The 21,577-nt window shown below is 39.1% G+C and overlaps 1 protein-coding gene across 1 annotated transcript; it reads left to right on the forward strand.

The window, feature by feature from the left end:
* The first annotated feature begins 18,288 nt into the window (after positions 1 to 18,288).
* Positions 18,289 to 21,189, forward strand: LOC143606445 (uncharacterized). The gene is made up of 3 exons (XM_077082215.1): positions 18,289 to 19,111; positions 19,182 to 19,249; positions 20,953 to 21,189. Exons 1-3 carry the CDS (start codon positions 18,371 to 18,373, stop codon positions 21,086 to 21,088), a joined length of 945 nt encoding a protein of 314 aa, XP_076938330.1. The 5' UTR covers positions 18,289 to 18,370; the 3' UTR covers positions 21,089 to 21,189.
* The last annotated feature ends 388 nt before the right edge of the window (positions 21,190 to 21,577 follow it).

Consider the following 21,577-nt stretch of genomic DNA (forward strand, 5'->3'; position numbering starts at 1 on the left):
GTTTCGTTGACACATCCGGCCCTTTCACACGTCACTATACTAGGACAACTATTACTTTACTCTCCTGTTACGTGCTAAAGCTGTCTGGAGACTTAAAGTGGGCAAAGATGAGGCTAAACGTATCTATACAAACAATCTTTGTCTATATAGGCCTCATAACCGAGAGTTGTGCTCTATTCACAATTGGCAATCGTTGTCAGTCTGCCTAACCATTTATTAATGTTGTGTGCTATAGCTGCCTTTAATAACAGGAAGCCGGATTCTCATGCTCCTATCTCATTAATGTTATTGGGTCATTAATAATGGGACTACAACGTCGAAAATACTAATTAAATTTACTTTTGCTTAATTAATCAGATGTCGTCAAACGAAAACTCACCCTCCGCTCTTAAGACTATCCTTGAGAAGGATAAACTGAACGCTACCAACTTCATCGAATGGCACCGCAACTTGAGACTTGTTCTCACCATGGCAAAGCGCCTGTATGTTCTCGATGGACCTGTTCCAACCGAGCCTGAAAACAACACAGCCGCTGCTCGAAAAAATTCTTAAGAAGCATAAGGATGACTCGGCTGATGTCTCCTGCATTATGCTAGCCACCATGACTTTTGAGCTTGCTAAAGGCTTGGAAGACTTTGGTTCCTATGAGATGCTTGAGCAACTCAAGGGCATGTTCCAGAAACAGGCCCGTCAAGAACGATTCGACACCATGAAACAACTCATTAGTTGCAAGATGGCAGAAGGGTCTCCCGTCATTGCGCATGTTCTTAAGATGAAAGGGCACATTGATCAGCTCAAGAAACTTGATTATCCCCTGCCAGATGAGATGGCAGCTGATTTCATCCTCAACTCTCTCCCCAGCTCTTACGACCAGTTCGTAATGAATTTTAACATGAACGGCTGGGTGAAGAGAGTGTCGGAGCTTCACAAAATGCTCAAGATGGCTGAGATGAACATTCCTTCTAGGACCAATCAAGTTCTAATGATCCGATATGCTGGTGTCAAGAAGCCTAATCCCAAGAACCGGAGTTATAAGGGTAAATCCAAGAAGAATGTTACCATTGCTGCCCATCGTGCCACCAATGCTAACAAAGGGGTTCCAAAGATACCACTGTCGCCCCCTGAGGAGCGCAAGTGCTACCAATGCAACCAAATGGGACACCAGATGCGAAACTGTCCCGAATACATTGCTGATATTAAGATGAAGAGAGCCAATGGTGAAGGCTCTTCTCGAGGTATTTCCATATACGTTATTGAACTTTTCACTGTCTCTAGCAACACATGGGTATTTGATATCGGATGTGGTTACCACATCGTTAATGTCTTGCAGGAGCCTGAGAAGTGGAGGAAACTGATTAAAGGCAGCATGGAACTCATCGTTGGAGATGAGAAGAGAGTACCAGTTCTGGCAACTGGAGTATTTCATTTTACTTGTCCATCTGACCTAGTTTTTCATTTGAATAATTGTTTGTATGCTACTGGTTTGACCAGAAACATCGTTTCAGTTTCGTTGTTGTTTGAACAAAGTTTTAAGTACGTTTTCAATGGCATGGATATTTCTACTTACTTAAATGATATCTTTTATTTTGAGGCTAAACCTCGAAATGGTATTTATGAGATATATGTTCAAACTAATAATAACGTATATAATCTTTCAAAACGTATCAGATCTGGCATCAACGATACATTTCTGGCATTGCCGACTTGGCCACATAAGCAAGGCAAGAGTTAAAGACTCCAATCCGAAGGGATTCTTGAATCTACAGGACCGGACTCTTTTGACGATTGTGAATCTTGCTTAGCTGGCAAACTCGCCAAGACTCTTTCACTCATAAAAGTGAACGAGCAAGAGATCTGTTCGGACTTATACATACTGATGTATGTGGACCTTTCAGAACCATGTCTAGAAACCATGAAAGATACTTTGTTTCTTTTATCGACGATTATAGTCGATGCGCTTATTTGTATCTTACGAAACACAAGCATGAAACTTTTGAAAAGTTCAAAGAGTTTCAAAACGAAGTGGAAAACCAACTTGGTAAAACCATTAAGATACTTTGATCAGATCGAGGTGGAAAGTATCTCAGCTCAGAGTTCATCAGTCATCTAAAAGAGTGTGGAATTGTTTCACAGCTCACTCCACCTGGCACACCCCAACATAATGGCGTGAGCGAGAGGAGAAATCGAACTTTGCTAAACATGGTTCGATCGATGATGTGCAGAACTAACTTGCCTCACTCCCTTTGGAGTTTCACCCTTATGACCGCCTCCCGCATTCGACACATGCGACAACCAAAGCGGTTATTACTTATTTCATCTTGATACAAATATGATTTCTATCAAGAGGAAAGACCACTTCCTCGAGAAAGAATTTCTCGATCGAGGAACTGGAGATTACATTGTCGATCTTGAAGAAATTCAAGAACCACAAACAACCGCTGAGGAAGTTGTAGCGTCTGATCAACAAGTTGTTGTTTCTGATACGTCAAACATGAACACGAGCTTTCACAGAAGTAATAGGACTCCCGCACCAAATCCTAGATACCTATGGCATCTGGATGGTTCGGAAGTCTTATTAGTAGCCAAGTCTAGCGACGAAACTACTAACTACAAATCTGCAATCTTAGATCCGGAATCTGAGAAACAGCGTGAAGCCATGAACGCCGAGATGCAATCTTGGCAATCAAGTCTGGAACTTGATTGAGCTACCCCCCCACCCCTCTGAAGGTCGAGAAATAGGGAGCAAATGGATTTTAAGCAAACATCTCGAAGCTGGAATCTTCACTTTGATGAGAAAATCAAAGAGTTTGGTTTTATCAAAAATGAAGATGAGCCTTGTGTTTACATAAAGGCTAGTGGGAGCACTATATCATTCCTCATCTTGTATGTGGATGATATACTGATAATTGGAAACAACATTCCTATGCTTAAGGAAGTTAAGCACTGGTTGGAATCTTGTTTTTGCAATGAAGGATCTTGGAAAAGCTTCTTGTATTCTAGGAATCAAGATCTACAAAGATAGGTCTGAGCGGCTTCTAGTGCTAAGTCAAAGTATATACATAAGCAGGGTCATGACACGTTTCTCAATGGACAACTCCAAGATAGGAGCTGTTCCATTGCAAAAGGAACCGTTTTAGCAAATCGCAATTTCCGGCAACGGACATTGAGACAAAGCACATGCAAGCAATTCCATAGGCTTCGGCGATTGGCTCTGTCATGTACGCTATATTATGTACTAGACCTGACGTCTCGTATGCGTGTTTGGAGGAGTGGAAGAGGAGCTCACTGTAAGGTGTTACACTGACGCTAACTTCCAAAATGACCGAGATGTTTCTCGCTCATAATCTGCTTGGATGAAGAAATTCATAGCCAACCTCGATCTGGTTCCAAGTTTGGGAAAATGATCGACGTAATATGTGATAACACATGTGCTATTGCTCAAGACAAAGAGCCCAATTTTCATCACATGGCCAAGCACATTTTTTAGTTCCACTATGTACGAGAATTACTGGAACATAAAGACATCGTGATAAGCAAAGTAGACACAGATCAAAATCTAGCTGACTTGTTCACTAAGTCGAAGACTCAGGACAAGCATGATCAGCATAGAAATGATATCGGGCTTAGACTTGCTAGTGATTTATTTTGATCTAGTATTTGGATGTATGAACGTTTAATCAGTTGTACTTCTCTGTTCACTTTTGATTTAATGGTTAAATGCAAGCGTTGAATAATACAACTGTGTTCATTTTAATACGTTTGATCCGTGAATATTGTATTCTAAATTATCCGTAGTCGGTCAGACTCGTGGGAAAGATTCTGAATTAAGACTATTCTGACTTTGGACTCAAACAGTTGACTTCCAAACTCACAGACCTCATTATGAATGACGTTGGATGTAACTCGCATCAAATCATCTTCATGGATCTTGATCATAAGATGTTTTGATAATAGTATGCTCATTTAGTATCCTTAGACCTGAGATGCATATTAGAACTTCGTTTACCCAGGAATATTCTTTGATCATGTTAACCGCTGTTGCGTAACTGCCAGCCATAAAGGCATTGATTGGGAATATTCTAAAGTTCAGTGGGAGTTGTATGTAGTCAAGATGGGATTCTGTACTCTTACATTAAAATTTAACAGTTAGACATCTTGGCGCCCTCGTTGATTCAAACTGGTAAAGTGTGAGGCCTCACCCAAACTTATTGTGTGTTTGATTGGACCACTTTGACTCTATATCGAGAACAACAATAATTGAACACTATATGAGATTGATTTGATCCATGTCTCATCGTTCAATTGATGTCTTATACAGAAAGGATAGATGACAACAATTACTATAAATTCATTATCTTGCAATAATGTATTCCAAGATATTTTGGTTATGAATTTAAAATGTCATAATCGGTTGGGAACAGCTATGCGTAGCTAGAACGCCTCTAGCTGTTAGCGTTGTGATACTTGATCCAAATCCGCCCAAGTGGGAGACTGTTAGAATATATGGTCGGTTCGGGTCAAGTCAACGCGGGCCGACCCGATTGTGACCCGGTAAGAGTTACACCGAGGGTAACGAACACCGAGCCCAATTAAATTGTTTAAATGGGCTAGACACAATTAGCAAGGTTAAATGGTGTACTAGGCTTTTTGTTTGGTGAATGGGTTTAAAGCCCATTGGGTTTAAATGGTTTAAACCCTAAATTATATTTAAATATATATAGAATAATAATATATTAAAATAGAATAATCATCATCACCATCACCATTACACCCTAGCCACTGCCAGCAGCCAACTTCCGGCCACTGGACCTCCGGCCGCCACCTTTCTGCCACAGCTGCTGCTCCCTGGCAATTGGAATCACCACCGCCGTCCTATCATAGTCGCCGGTGTTGTTGCTCGCTACCACCACCAGCTGTACCACTTTTTTTCCGGCGACACGCTTTTCCGGCAACCCGAGTTTCCAGAAGATTGCCTTTCCGGCAGTCTTTGTTGCTGCTGCTGCACACCCTTGCACCCGCACCACCACCGTAGCTTCTTGACGCCGCCCACAGCCGCGTTTTTCCGGTGAGCTGCTGTTTCCGGCAACCTACTCCGCCGCTGCCGTCTCTGGTCACCGCAGAACACCATCACGGTTTGCTTTGGGCTGCCGGCGCTGCTGTCTACTGCTGTTACCAAGCCATTGTTGTTGTTCCGACAACCGCCGCCGCTCGCCGCCGTACGCCGTCGCCGTTCGCCGCCAGAATTGTTGTCGGGTCTCATTGTGTCAAGATCTAGCACTATTTGTTATCCCTTAGTGTCTCACCCGGTTGTGTATAACCGAGGTATAAAGCTCTAACTTATATCTATGGTTGTTTGTTTGAATATATATCGTACTCGTATATGTTGTAACCGGATCCGGGTTCGGGTTTCTGTTTATGGTTCGTGTGACTCGTTAATCATCCGCTGCGTTTTATATAGTTCATTTATATATTAATATTGATTAATATTTATCGAAACGAAATAATTACTAAAACGGGTTAAAATAGTTTGACCGTTTTCGTTCCGAACCACCGTTGAAACCCAACAATATATATTTATTAATTTTATTTACAAATTTAAGTTACCATAATTATTAAATAATTTTAATATATTTGATTCGATTAAAGTTGTTGAATCGAACAAGTTAGAATAAGAAAGTAAGATAAATGAGTGGTTTGGTTTTATCACACTTGAACCACGAACAAAGTCGGGATCGTTTCCAACAAACCTAATATGTAAAAGCCAACTTAGTTTCCGACCAAAAACAATTATTACATAAACACAACGAAAAACCCTAATTTCAAAACTAGCATAAACCCTAGATTTAAATCTCTAAATTAGACATGGAAACACCTCAAATCAATAAAATTGATTGATGTGTTTCGTTCCATAGATGATTATATACAACTGAAAAACAATATACAATTACCTGGAACCGAAGTGGAAGAACAAGAACCCAAATTTGTTGACTTTTTATGGTCAAAGGTTGAAGAATACTATGATTAGGGCTTGAATTCGTGAAAAGTGAAGGTGTTTACGGGTTTGTTGAACAATGGCAGAGGCTAGGGATGCTTGGCATTTATAATAATCGATGTATGACGGTTTAATTTGTCAATTAAGTGTGGTTACAAAAGTGGCACGTTCAAAGATTCTGAAAAGCATTACCATTCTACGTATAAAGAAATCTTAGCAGTTAAGAAAGGAATCGAGAAATTTCAATTCCACTTAATTGGTTATAATTTCCTTATTGAAATGGATATGTCAGCTTTTCCAAAAATGCTACAGTTCAAACAAAAGATTCTCCCAGAAGCACAACTGTTGAGATGGGCAAGTTGGTTTACCCAATGGACGTTCACGGTTAAACATATTAAAGGAAAAGATAATATCCTTGCTGATTTCTTATCAGGCCAAAAGAGTACAAGCCAAAGGCCTATAAATACAAGGAACATCCAGGAATCCAGCACCAACACACCAGACACCCTCATATCCTTCCAACCTTATTCATGATGAATAATCCGGGTTCATCCAGCTCCCCAAAACCACTTGTAGAAGAACTCAAAGACAAAAATGTTCCCGAAGAAATTATCGAAGTAATTGCAGAACATGCCCTGAAAGAACGTTCCCAATTGTGCTACAAAAGGCTTCTTACAATCATTATGAAAAAGCATGGTTTGTTCATGAAAGGATTAGTTTTCCACCCTGACTACCCATTCATGAATATTTTCCATATCAAAGATCTTTATGAACTACCAAAAGAAGCTTTATGCTTTTTCTGGTATCTGTTTGAATCCCACACAATTGCAATGTCCTTCAACTCAGAAAAGCTTCAGGAGACCAGGATGTTATATTCCTCCATCAACAGGTAAGGACGGAAAGTCATTAGTTTTACATGCTCCTTATTGTTTCACACACTCATGGTCAGACATAAAGCCTACTAGCCCTAACTACAAATACTGGGCTCCAAAGGAATACGCAGATACAAGGATATGCCTTGCCCATGCAAACAATGTCTCGCCAGAATCTATACCTGTAAACATGCTCAACGGAGTAAACGTTTGGGAAAACGACAATCCGTATTCACAAATTTGGAAAGAAGCCTACGACCAATATGCAGAGACTCATCTGGTAGATGATTTTGATCCATATGAAGATGACCCGTCACACCCAGATTCTCGTTGGAAGTAAAAGTATCGAAGAAGAAGAAGTCCTTGTAACCTATTTTTATTTGTGTGCTTTTAGTTTGCTTAATGTGTGCTTAAGAATAAAGCTTAATCACTCTTAAAGTGGTTTTAGCAAGTAGGTTATGTATTAAGGACAATGAAGATCAATGGCCTATAAAAGGAGGGTTTCCCCTATTGTATTGATCATCCTTGGAAAGAGATAAAAACTTCTTCTTGTATATTTCTCTCTAACCTCTCTCTAGTTTCTCTCTCTAAAAACTCTTTTGAGTCTTTTATCTTTTTTATTTTCCGGTGGGTTGTTTGAGGGTCCTCTCAAGTCTAGAAAGACTAGCTACTTGAGGTTCAGAAGATTTCCAAGCCGAGCTCCGCCTTGTGTTTGAGGTTCTTACTGGTCTTGCTGAAGATCAGCCATACACTCCCCCTTTTATGGTATCAGAGCCATAACGAGGCTCCTGTTCCGCCTTCACCAGATCTGTAACGTATGCTCTGTGACTGCCGACGTTGCTCGGATCTCTCACATCAGAAATTACTGGTCTTGTTAAGGACTCGAACAGTCTGATACGACGTTCAGATACTTTCCCTGTGCCGGTAGACAATTTTTTCGTGAGTGGTTAGTCGACGTTAAAGAAGGAGAAACACAGACAGGTGTTATGTTTGCAACCAAAAATGACACTTTGCAAGAGACTGCAAAGATAAGAAAAAGACCCAGGCGTTGATGCAGCAAATTAACATGGTAGAGCCAATAGACGTCGAAGATCTAGAGTCCTTATATTCTTTGGATAATGAACCAAAGGAACTGACGATCTGCTCCATCAGACATGATATTTCGAGTAGTGATTCAAGCGATTCAGACTCAAGTGACTCCGATGATGACGTCAGAGCTATGTAAATGCTAACGTCATCTCACGAAGAAGTTTTCCTTCCCAAAGAAGATGAAGAGAGGCTTATTGTGGAAGATTATTTGCCAACCTGGAAAAATAGTCAAGAACAGTTAACTACTGTATGTACACTGTCGGCAAAGATTCCTGGAGAAACAGACAAACGAATCTCTCAGAAAAAAGAAGCCCCACTTGGAAAAGCAAAAGTGGACTGTCAGATGGTCACATGCAAAGAGATTTTGAAGGATAAGGGAAAAATCCAGAAAAACAATATTAACCACAACTTTAATGAGAAACAGTCAAAAGCAAAGATTCGAGTGTCTCCTCGAAAACCTAAACTGATGTGGAAGCCCCTGTTACAAAGAATCTCTATTGTTCCTCATGGCACCGAAGAAGGCCCGACGGTCTATAAAAACATGAAGAACTTCATAATCCATCACCACCCCACCAGTGAAGATAACCACCTGAAAGCCCCTAAGAAAATGAAGAAATCATTCATTCCAAAACAGCCAAAAACATCCTGCCGAATCCCAGAAGAAGTTGGCAGGGTTATCGGCAGAAACAACATTGATGTTTCTGATTTAAACTACAAAACCTTCCTAACCATCACTCTTAAACAAAATGGCCCGTTCATGAAAAATTACAGGTTCCATCTAGACTACCCCTTTCTTAACATCTTACAAATTGGCAACCTGTACCAGCTACCAACAGAGGCCTTGGCATTTTTCTGGTATTTGTTTCAGAATTATAAAATAGCTATTTCTTTCAATTCTGAAAAACTTATCACATACCTAATCACCCACGAAGCCAGAATTATGGCCCCAGAGAGATCAAACGTGGTTAAACTCCTTGATTGGTTCTGCCCAATCAGTGGATGGGTAAATATGTTGTCGTCCAGACAAGGCAGACATTGCCTTGTGCTGTTTGATGAACCAGAAAGCTATATACGGAGTGGTTCGACAAGGAAGATTAATGACCCGTCAAAATTTGTCTACAGATGGTTTGAGATGAACCCGGCAATCTATTACTTCAAAATTAATTATCTCCAGCCATGGCAAGAGATCCGTCATTACATGGCAAAGGTAAACAAAGTAAATTTTGAAGAGATTCCCCCTGAAATCCTAGCAAATGAAGACGCCTGGACAACTGAAGATCCTCAGACAAAAGAATGGGATCAGGTAATTCTGGATTACTGGAACAAAAAGTGGCTGTTCAATGAAGCTTTTGAAATAGATTTCTCACCAGATGAGGACATGTATTCACGAGTGAAAGATTCAAACGGAGATCCTTACTACGAGGTCACTCCAGCTAACGAAGACCCAAGCCCACCTAGTTTCACCTTCGAGATCTGCGATATAACCGAAATGAAGAAGCATGTGCCGAAAGAATTCCATTGATTCGGCTATTTTTATTTGTGTGCCTTCTGTGTGCTTTATAGTTTGCCTAATGTGTGCTTAAGAATAAAGCTTAATCACTCTTAAAGTGGTTTTAGCAAGTAGGTTATGTATTAAAATATCTAGTATTATGTGATGTAAGCAATGATGTCATCTGCTAGTGTGATGTAAGCAATGATGTCATGGACACCCTTCCTTTTTTGAGTGGCGGTTCAGGATGAGACATCATCATGATGCTATTATGTCCTGCTTGTCTTTCCTAGAACTGCCTGACACCTTCTGATCCGTACTACTTGATGAAGCACTACGGTTTGAGGATGACTTTCTTGCCCTAGCTCTGATCTGAGCTTGTCCGTTTGCCCATAGGTTCATTAATGGTGACGTTTCTGACCACGTGTGTATCGGTAGCGGCTGTGGCTCAAAGGCTGTTCTGACGAACGGAGCACTTGGCAGCCTCCATGGGTCATCTGCCATGGTTGAAGTTCTTTGTTGCTTGTGCTGCCTTTCAAGGTCTACAAGCTGGGCTTTGAGGAACTTCATCTCTGCTTCTTTCTGGGCTAGGATGTGTTGAGTTTGTGGGCCAGGAGCTGAGCTGACTTGCTGGAGTAATTCATTATGAAGACCAAGAATCTTGGTCCGTAATTCATAAATGATACCCTCCAGAGTCTGCACTCTGCCAACCAAGCTTTCTTGGGTTTGGCTTAACCTGTTCTGCTGAGCTAAGATGGCTTTGAGAGCGTTGTTCTGGGCAACTGCATTCTCACTCTGCCAGTTGAGCCTAGCTTCTGCAACAGTGATCTGACTTGAGGATCCTGTGGGGTTCATAGTACTGGAAGGCTGAACTTTCCAACTATGCTTTGTTTTCTGTATAGGATCTTCGAATGAAGTCAGGGCCGGGAACTCAGTCTGGAAATCTGGGGACGAGGTGGACGGGATAGGCGTCATGACAAACATTCCTTTCTGCTTAGGAGGGGGTTTTGGTGATGAAGGACTTGCTGGTCTTGGTGTTGGCTGTGGTGATGAGATACCGTAACGGACATAGTAGTAAAAATTTGCCCAATGGTTCGCCAAGAAGGCCAACTGTTGGATATCCCGCTTCATATCTCTTCTATAGAGACCTTTGCGATCCTTTCTTTTTCTTAGGCACATCTTCATCGTATTCAACCCTGTCTGCTTCGTCTAAGCATGACTGGCAGTTGCACACATCATAAGGGAAATGTTCTGTCGAGGCTTGGGTGGTTCTTTCAAGCTGCATCATGTACATTGTTGAGAAGACATTTCTTTTGTCTTCTTTTTTGAACTTTAGTTCGACAAGACCGTCCTGGAGTCGGACGAAGTCTGGAGCTGTCGTTGTCTGGACAGGAGCCTGGTGGATCTGTTCATAATTAGTTATCCACTTTTCTGGGAGGAGCTTGAGGAGCTCTTCTCTGGATAGCTGCTTAGGAACGATCTTTACTGTTGGCATGGCGTTGGAATCGATGTCGATGAGCATCGCGTCACCTGAATTGTCATTCCCGGGAAGCATGATGTCCAAACAGTGGTTTTGGACTCTATATGCCATCTGATAGTGGAAGGTTGCTTGAAAGGTGTTAACCTGTTGGGCACCTCCGATCTGGATCTGGGCATTTAAGGCGGTAAAGAGTGATGGATCGTTGAGAGGCATGTTGAAATTTGGGTAGAAGGTGACAAACACTGGGCCGGCGTTCAACGTGGTTTGAATAGTACCAATACAAGCGTGTTGGTATTCTACGAACCTGGAATCGACTAGGGCGATCCTGGAGAACGCTGGTAGACCTTTTCTACCATGTAAGGTCAGGGCTATCCTTATAGAACCGAAGTGGATGTGGGTAAAGCCTTGTGCTTGGCAGATCCTTGGAAGATCTGGGGGAAGGGATAGGTTTACTAGGTGTTCGGAAGTTGTGACTGGAAGCTGGTATGAATCAAACTTGGAGGTTTGAACAAACTCCTTGACACCTGGGTTGGGGTTTGGACTAATTATTTTTTTGACTCTTTTAGAAAGAGAATTTAGTGGTTTTTAAAAGACACTATAGGGATTAACTAAGGGAATACTAGTAATGGGGATTTTAGAATCATCAGGGAGGTATGAGAAATCATACGGCTGATCGATTCTAGACGCTGACGACCGACGACTGGACATGGAACTAGAACGGGACAGACTCGACTCTTGGTTCATATCTGAGTTTTGATGTAACTTGACATTCTTCTTGTGCTTTCCCAACTCGTACTAAACTAGAGACTTACAGCGTCTTCTTCTCCTCTTTAACGTCGACTAACCACTCACGAACAAATTGTCTACCGGCACAGGGAAAGTATCTGGACGTCGTATCAGACTGTTCGAGTCCTTAACAAGACCAGTAATTTCTGATGTGAGAGATCCGAGCAACGTCGACAGTCACAGAGCATACGTTACAGATCTGGCAAAGGCGGAACAGGAGCCTCGTTATGGCTCTGATACCATAAAAGGGGGAGTGTATGCCTGAACTTCAGCAAGGCCAGTAACTTGTAGTAGGATTTGTATAAACTATTGGTTTTAAATTGTGATTAATTTAAAATTACCAAATATAGTAAAAGTCACAGAGCATACGTTACAGATCTGGCAAAGGCGGAACAGGAGCCTCGTTATGGCTCTGATACCATAAAAGGGGGAGTGTATGCCTGAACTTCAGCAAGGCCAGTAACTTGTAGTAGGATTTGTATAAACTATTGGTTTTAAATTGTGATTAATTTAAAATTACCAAATATAGTAAAAGTCAAATTTTACTGTATTAATTATCGGGACGATTTGATGAACCCTTTCATCTCTCAGGATACTCAGTTTTAAATAACCTATTATAAAACTATGTTTGTCGCGCTACGACTAACCAATTTTAAGTTAATAGAAATATATTAAGGTAATAGTTTTGGAAATCAAAACGTTTTTAATTTGCAAAACATAATTGGTTAATAAAATGTTTATTTTCAAATTTATTTGGTATTAGGTCGGTGATATTGTAATCCTCTTATAAACAATCCAAACAACCACAATAGCAAATAATAATATGTAAATCCTTATGGCCAAAAGGTGATCGGTCTCGCTAGAGACAATTAGGGAGACCGATCGGGTCAAAGGGGTTCACAACACAAAACAACCACAAGGATGGACTTCTTCGTGCATCCCGTCATCTTGCCCGAACTCCCACTAACTCGAAGAAATCCTTGAGCTCGTCCTCGGTTATCTTCGTGTCTTGTTTATTACAAATTTATAAACTAACAATAATTTGCCCTATTATAAATTTGAACCATTTTTATGGCCAAAAGAAAACTGAAAAATAAATAATAACCGTTTACAACTTTTGAACCATCCATATGGCCGAAAACAAGCTCAACAACCAAACAAACATAGGTCGGGGCCGGATTTACATATTCAAAATAAATAAAATTTCGGGTCGTTTTGACTTGGTCAAATAAAATAAATAAAATTTTGACCAAATCAAAATCACCCTAAAATAAATCTAGATCAAAACTTTAAACGATAGTTTAGAATGTAGATCCGGTTTAAACGAACCGGGATCGACTCGTACGTTGTAACTGCGGCTTTGATACCACTGTTGGGTTTCAACGGTGGTTCGGAACGAAAACGGTCAAATATTTTAAAACCGTTTTAGTTAATAATTTCGTTTAGTAGATATTAATCAATATTAATATACAAACATATAAATGAACTACATAAAACGCAGCGGATAAATAAACGAATAAACGAACCATAAACCGAAACCCAAAACCTGGATCCGATTACAACGTTACACGAGTACGAATAAAACAACCAAACCATATATTAGAGTTTATAGATATACCTCGGTTATTGAAACCGGGTGAGACACCGAGGGCTTAACGGACTATGCTAGATTTGGACACAAAGAGACCCGACAATGATTCCGTCGATGGACGGCGGCGGACTACGGCCGCGAACGGCGGAGGATTGTCGGAACCGGAGCAGCAGGTTGACAGTTATGGTGGACAGCAGCGCCGGCGACTAGAGGTTGGCGGCGTTGGTGACTTGCAGCAACTGATAGCAACAGTGGCCGGAAAATCGGCCTCACTGGAAAAACGAAGTGGCTGCCGGAAAGCTTAAAACGCCGCTGTGAACGGCTTGACGTTTATCTGGTGGTGGTTCGGGGTTATAGTGGTGCTCCAAGGATGAGTAGTGGCCGGCGTAGGGTGGTGACGGTTTTCTGGCGACCGGAAAAGCGTCCGGCGGCGGCGGCTGTGTTAGAGGAGTTAGGGTGTGTTATTGTTGGTAAATATTAGGTTAATATTATTAATATATATAGTATTCTATATAAAGAAAATATTTTAGGGTTGAATTAACCTTAAACACATTGGGCTTAAGCCCAAATACCAACCAAAGCCTAAACCACAATCTTATTGTGTCGGGCCCAGTTAACGTTTAAGTGGGTTTATACTTCGTTACCCCGGTGTAACTCATACCGGGTTATATTCGGGTCGGTCCGCGTTTACTTGACCCGAACCAACCACAAAATCCAACATCATTCTCTTGGCTTTCATGGTTTGATTGGTTTTCATTTTTCTTACCTTCACCTTTTATGTTATGTAATCTATATGTAGTTGTGGGTGTGATGCTGACAAGTCAATTAGTTTGATATTTACTTTCAGCATGAGTTTGTCTTTGATAAGGTTTGCTTCCTTTAAATTGTGTGCTCTGAATGTATCCTTCCTGTTCGTTGAACCATTAATTTTACGGTTTAAACTTTTTCATCAATATTGGGGGCATAAATGGATCATAGATAATCTGATAATCATATTATTAAAGCTTCTCTGAATATATGTAGTTGATAAAGCATTAACAATCCAAAATAAATTGATATATCCATATATTATTAAACATATATAAGAGTTTTATCTGTAGACTAGAATGGAACATGCCATGAAATATTCATGCTTTTAACACCAATAGTTCATATTGTGTAAAATATATCTAGGTATTTAATTTCTTGTGATTAAGCTGCTCGATTCGCACTCTCAATGTCACCATCATCGCCTATAGTTGTTCTTCATTTTTCTTTTTGTTGTTAATTGGTTTTTAATTAAGGGTATTAGATTTTAATACTCTCAACTTTCACTCGTTAGACGATAACACTCCCAACTAACAATTTGTCTTCCACCTCTCCTAACTTGTAACTTATTTTCTTCTATCACTCCCGAACTTAACGGACCCTAACTCCGTTAGTTTTTTTTGTTGACTTGGCATTTTTTCTAATGTGGCAATCATATATGACATTTTTCTTAAAAAATTGTGAGTCCATGTCTCTAACTCATCAACTTCTCAAAAAAAAAAACCCTAACAACACACCCAAAAGGCCACCTGGACCTCCACCACCACCCACCCACCCACGTCGCCTATAACCACCGCCGGTAACACCGTAGTGCCACCAATTCCTTTCCAACACCCGTAGAGGAGAACAAGTTGTAAACAATAGTGCAGGACCCTTTTTCCTTTCCAACACCCGCAACACGAACCTCCAAATTTCAACCCGAGGTCATTATTGAGGGTAGACTTGTAATTTTGTACATATTCCAAATCTTAATAGGGGTTGGTTAGAAACAATATAATCAAATCTTGAATAAATTACTATGATAGTATTTCCTTGCTTATAAGTGTTGGGGTGACAGACGCAAGCCCGATGAGAAACAAGGTTCCGATTGATGTGATGTCATATAAGGTTCCGATCGATTGATGGAGATTCGTGATGCGGGTGCTGGAAAGGAAATGGTGGTACTACGGTGTTACCGACGGTGGTTATAGGCGACGTGGGTGGGTGGAGGTGGTGGTGGTGGAGGTGCATGTGGCATTGTGGCCTTTTGGGTGTGTTAGGGTTTATTTATTTTTTTTTTTTGAAGAAGATGATGAGTTGAAGACATGGACCCATAATTTTTTAAGAAAACTGGCCCATCAAAAAAATCTCACGTCAGCAAAAAAAACTAACGGAGTTAGGGTCCGTTAAGTTCGGGAGTGATAAAAGAAAATAAGTTACAAGTTGGGAGTGGTGGAAGACAAATTATTAGTTGGGAGTTTTATCATCCAACAAGTGAAAGTTGAGAGTATTAAAAACCAATACCCCTTTAATTAATTTGTTTCAGAGTTCACATGATGCCACCAATATGATAAGCTTGCATTGCTGTTGAGCGATATCATTTACACTCAAAAGGTGTAACATTTGTTTATATGTTCATTAGACCATGCGAAGTTAAAACGTCTCATTTTTTGGGCATTTTTGCGCCATGTAATATCCCGGTCAATAATGAAGAGTTTTGTAAAAAGTGGTGTAGTGGGCAAAACGGCACAACTCTCCTACAATAATTACATATATTCCTCTCTCTCTTCCCACACACAATTTTTTCAAAATTCGTGTTATGATCACGTTTTTGAGAAATGCTTGGCCCAAAACTCCAAGCCAAAAAGCCGGGGCAGTGTGCCCCCGACGTTTTCACCCCAAAACGTCATAACAATGGCCGACTACGTATGGTTTTTTTTGTCTATTAATGTTAAAATTTTATTGTGGGTTGCATATGTTACATTTTGTTGCAATAAATATACATTTGTTGAAATTGTCAACACTTCGAACTTTGACTTATGAAATCAATGTTTTTTTTTCATATCGCTTCTCATATTCGTTTTTCTTCTAGAGAGTATCCTCAAGGCCAGGACAGTGACAACTTATTGACAGAAGCTTGGGGACTAGATGATGTTGTGAAGGCTGACCTTTTCACTTTATACCTAGATAACTCTTCATGAACTATTTGAGATTTCAACCTGTTAACGTGATCATACCAAGGAACGCAACTCAAATATTTTCTTTCAACATCGCTAACCCCGTGGAAGTCTTTTAACATCTATTACCCCCCCCCCCCCAACCCCAAAACGTGTTGTGTTCTTTCAACATCTCTAACCTTGCCCCACCCAGTGCCGACTTCGAGAACGATTAAAAAGTTTTGGGCCAAAGGCGAAAAAATTTTGGGCCTTACTAAAACGGGGTATCTTGTTGGTTTTAAACAATATAATTTTTAAATAAGCCTTAACTTTTTAAGCCTTATGATTTGGTTGTTTAAAAAAAATTATATAAAAATAAGGTTAAAATGTTTCAAATGATGTTTAGATATCACAACCTTTTGCTTAAAAGTCAAATCTCTTTACCAATAAACAAAGCTAGTCGTTGTATAATTAAGTTTAAACATTATATATACATATTGTTTTTTACAAAAAAATATATATAATTTTCTTTTAGTAAATTCGGGCCTATCCTGATGTCGGGCCGGGGTCCGTCAACCACCCCGCCCTCCCTTATAGCCGGCCCTGACCCCAACCCTGCTGCCTCAAGGTGGCGGCTCAAAAGAACTTGTTTAATAGAAATTTTAATGATACATAAAATTAGAAAAATAGGATTTAAATAATCCAATAACAGTCTCAACTAACGAAATATCTGCTAATGGTCAAATCTTTTAACATGTTTGCTCCCAATGATCCGTGACTAATAGACTCCTAATGTCCTTAGTTGTCGGTCATCGAAAAAACATTTTTGGCTGAAAAGCTCATGTTTTCGTCGGAAAACTAAACATAAACACCACCGATGACCACCATCACCATCTGAACACCACCACCACCACCACCAACTGACTCCAACGATGTCTCTAAGATTCATGCGATCTCAAAAAGTGAGGCTTTTACTGGAAAAAAAAGTTTCCTAAAGCCCAACTGCTATAAAGAGGTTTTTGACGAAAATGTTATGTTTTCTGGCCTAAAAGAGTTTCCTGACAAAAAACGTTTTTTGGCGACTAACGGCTGTAAGATCTGTTAGTCGCAAATCGTGAGAGCAAATATGTTAAAAGAGGGAATCATCAGCAATTATTCCGTTAATTTAGAGCATTATTTGCCGATGATGAATAATTAGGATTACTTAAATCTAATTTTCCTTAAAAATGAAAGACCAGCGAATAAGGTTCTTATTACGAGTATAAATGTATATAATAATATAATCAAATAAGAGTAAAGTTAAAACACAAAGGGAGACAAAAATGAGAAGTATGAGAAGGATTTGTGACCTAAAAAACCTCTTAAAAATAAATTCAAAAAAAATAATAAAAAAATCATAACTCAAAATATAAATAAAAAAACAAAACAAATTAAAAAAACTAAAATATTTCCGCCATTATTCCTGTTCAAAAAAATATTAAAAAAATGACAAAAAATAAAAAAAATGATGAAAAAGACACAATGGCAAGATCAAAGACACAATGACGAAAATGAACAAAAGACACATTTATAACCAACAAAATTACACAATACATCGCAAAATATAACACAATGCTGAACAAAATATTGCAAAATAATGAGTAATATAACATAATATAAAGAACAAATAACACAATTTAAAGAGAAAAAGACACAATAAATGAAGAAAACAAACACAAAACATAATGATAAATAAAAAGACACAACGACTTTTTTCACTCACTATTGTGGTTTTTTTTAGAACGAGGAAGGTGGAAACGTATTTGTAATTTTACTTTTTTCGTTTTTTATTTAATTTTGAATTATGATTTTTTTTTCCAGTTTTTAGGTTTTTTTTGTGTGACTACAAATCGTTCTCATTTTTCTTATTTTTGTTTCCCTTTATATAATAAGAACTTGACCCATCAAATAAATAAAAAGACCCGAAAGTAAAGTTAGTTTTGGAAATTGACAATTGCTGATTAACGTAAACCTGAAAGCTTTAAAAATTAAAACAGATGACTTGCCTACACCAACTCTACCTTCCCTCGTCTACTTAAACCACCACCGCCCCTCTACTTTTCAAACCACACTCAATCTTCCAACCAACAATGGTGAACCTAGTGGCAATTCAGGAGCCACTCATCATCTTCTTAATGAAACTCTCCGGAGTCCAAACCCACAAAGTCGTAATCGAGCCCGGAACCATCATGAACTTTTGGGTTCCAAACGAAACCATCCTAAAACCCAAAACTACATTAGTCACCACCATCCCCCCGAAACCCGACAAACCCGTGGTCGTACTCGTCCACGGGTTTGCGGCCGAGGGAATTGCCACTTGGCAGTTCCAAATCGGGGGCCTCTCGAAAAACTACTCGGTTTACGTCCCCGATCTTTTGTTCTTCGGGGGATCAATATCCGATAACCCGGACCGATCGCCGAGGTTTCAAGCCGAGTGTTTGGTCAAAGGACTGAGGAAACTTGGAGTTGAGCGGTGTGTGGCGGTGGGGTTTAGTTATGGCGGGATGGTGGCGTTTAAGATGGCGGAGTTGCACCCGGACATGGTTCGGGCCATGGTGATATCCGGGTCGATACTGGCCATGACGGATTCGATAAGCGAACAGACGCTTAAAGGGTTGGGGTTCTCGTCGTCTTCGGAGCTTCTGTTGCCGGATTCTGTGAAGGGTTTGAAGGCTTTGTTGTCGGTTGCGACATACAAGAACCTGTGGTTTCCGGATCGGCTTCATAAGGATTATTTGGAGGTGATGTTTAATAATAGGAAGGAAAGAGGTGAGTTGTTGGAGGGTTTGATTGTTAGCAACAAAGATAACATTGTTCCGGAGTTTAAACAGGTACGATTTGATGTTGGTTTGTGTTGTTACGTACAAGGTAATGATTTCAGATGATCCTATGTTGTTTCAGAGAATTCATCTTCTTTGGGGGGAGAATGATCAGATATTCAAGATGGAGCTAGCTCAAAACATGAAATGGTATCATTTAGTTTTAATTTTGGGTTTATTATTTTAGGGGTGTCTGAGATTTCTTATTTTCATCAACTTTAACTTATAAATTTTTGAGTTTTGGCCATTTTCGTTCCTGTGGTTAGCTACTTTCGGCACTTCAGTCCAAAGTTTGAAATTTTGTCAATTTAGTTCTCATATTTTTAAATATTAACCAATTACGTCTTATCCTTCTAACGGCATCCAGTTATGCCGTTAGTTTAAGGGTATTTTGGTCTTTTTTTTATTTTGAGTTAATCGTCATTTTCGTCCCCGTGGTTTGATATTTTTGCCACTTCGGTCAAAAGTTTGAAAATTTATCAATTTAATTCGGTTTTTTTTTGTCTATAACCCTGAAGAGCATAATCCAAGCCCAAAACCATTGAGCATCAACCAAAACAGGTCCGCATTTACCCCGTCGACAACAATATTCATACCCTCTCCCCTCGTATTTAGTTTCTAGATGGTTCCTAAACTCTCCCCCATGGTGGAATTCAATGGTAAAGTGGTCAAAGCAATTCCCTGAAACCGAAAAAACTAAAAATCGTTTATTTGATGAATGCATAATAGTTAGGGTTTAGAGATTAACGTATATCATAACGAAAATCTGGGTCGAAATCAACTTTTATCCATTAATCAAAGAAACGATTTTTACTTTTTTATGTACAATTCGGTTTCAGGGAATTACCTTGACCACTTTACCATTGAGTTTCACCATGGAGGAGAGTTTAACATATGTCTAGAAACTAAATACGAGGGGGTATGATTACTGTTGTCAACATAGTAAATTCATTCCTTTATTGGAGGTTGCTAGAAGATTTTGGGCTTGGATTATGCTCTTTAGGAATTAAACTGAACATTAAAATGACAATTTCAAACTTTGGACCGAAGTGACAAAAGTATCAAACCACAGGGACTAAAATGACGGATTAACTCAAAATAAAAAGAAGAAAGACAAAAATACCCTTAAGCTAACGGCATAGTTGGATGCCATTAGACGAATGAGACGTAATTGGCTAATATTTAAAACTATGAGGACTAAATTGACAAAATTTCAAACTTTGGACTGAAATGTCGAAAGTAGCAAACCACAGGGACGGAAATGGCTATTAACAACTTTTCAAAAAGTTAATAAGGTGTATAAGGTGTATGACAAACCATAATGCCTTGTGTATTTTAACTTATAGAGAAGACAAAATAAAGGGGTTTGAAAAGTTATTAATATGTAATTTATTAATTTAATGGGTTTGATTTACCTATTACACCCCTATAACCCTCAAAACTCATTACACTTATTTTAAAAAGAGTGTCCCTTTTAGTGATTTTGGTTTTTCCTAACTTACAAGATAATCCAAACATTTTTTTAAAAGCTTCTTATAAAAAATTCATAAGTTAATAAGTTCTTTAACAAAAAGTCATTTTTAAATAAGCAATCCCAAACACACCCTGAGTTTGAAATTTTGGGTCTCAAAAAAAGTAACTTTAACATAATAAAAAACGTTTTTTTTTTCAGCTTCCTTTTCCTTTTTTTTTTATTTTCGGCTCACAAAACTTGAAACCAAACCGAAAATTCATTTTTTAAGACATAAAATCACATCGTTGATTTTGGTTTGGGTTGGGTTATTTTGGTTTTGTGCACAATTCCAACTCATAGTTTCTAAGACAAATTTTAATAGATTTTGATTATTTTACAGGCAATTAGGGGAGAATACTAGTGTTGAAGGGATAAGTAAAGCAGGGCATCTTGTTCATATAGAACGACCGTGTGTCTACACGAGGTGTCTGAAGAAGTTTCTTGACTCGTTACCAGCTGATGAACCTCAAAAATAACGTCGTACCATCTTTATGATTTGTGCCTTGAATATAGTTCAATATAAGTACGTTGTTTGATTGTTTGTTCAAGTGAATGTTTTCGTATCATTGTTTGCATCTATCTATTATGAAAATAAAGTGAATGGTTTATTGGTTTCTTAATAATCTTTTCATTAAACTGTAATTAGATAATACAAAATATATTTATGTTGGACTCAAGATTTTTATACAGCTATCACTCTTTGTATATGTTAAGTGAGTCGGTGTCACTCTGATAATCAAATACGTTAAATACATATTAAAAATTAGTATGAATATTATATATAAGACCATTTGCAGTAGAGGTTAATTATGTCTATGTGGTAGTTATGAACATAGATGGCAGGAACTATCCATTGTGTCAGTGGTCATTCGGTCCACTGGCGTCAGCTGGGGTGGATAAGACTGTGTGACTCATATGGTCATAAGTTTGAACCCCACTTTCAACATAAAAAGAATTGTTGTTAT

The sequence above is a fragment of the Bidens hawaiensis genome, unplaced genomic scaffold (assembly GCF_021521415.1).
Source record: "Bidens hawaiensis isolate Kalapana, Puna unplaced genomic scaffold, B.hawaiensis_p1.1 tig00074843_1, whole genome shotgun sequence".
NCBI classification, from domain to species: domain Eukaryota; kingdom Viridiplantae; phylum Streptophyta; class Magnoliopsida; order Asterales; family Asteraceae; genus Bidens; species Bidens hawaiensis.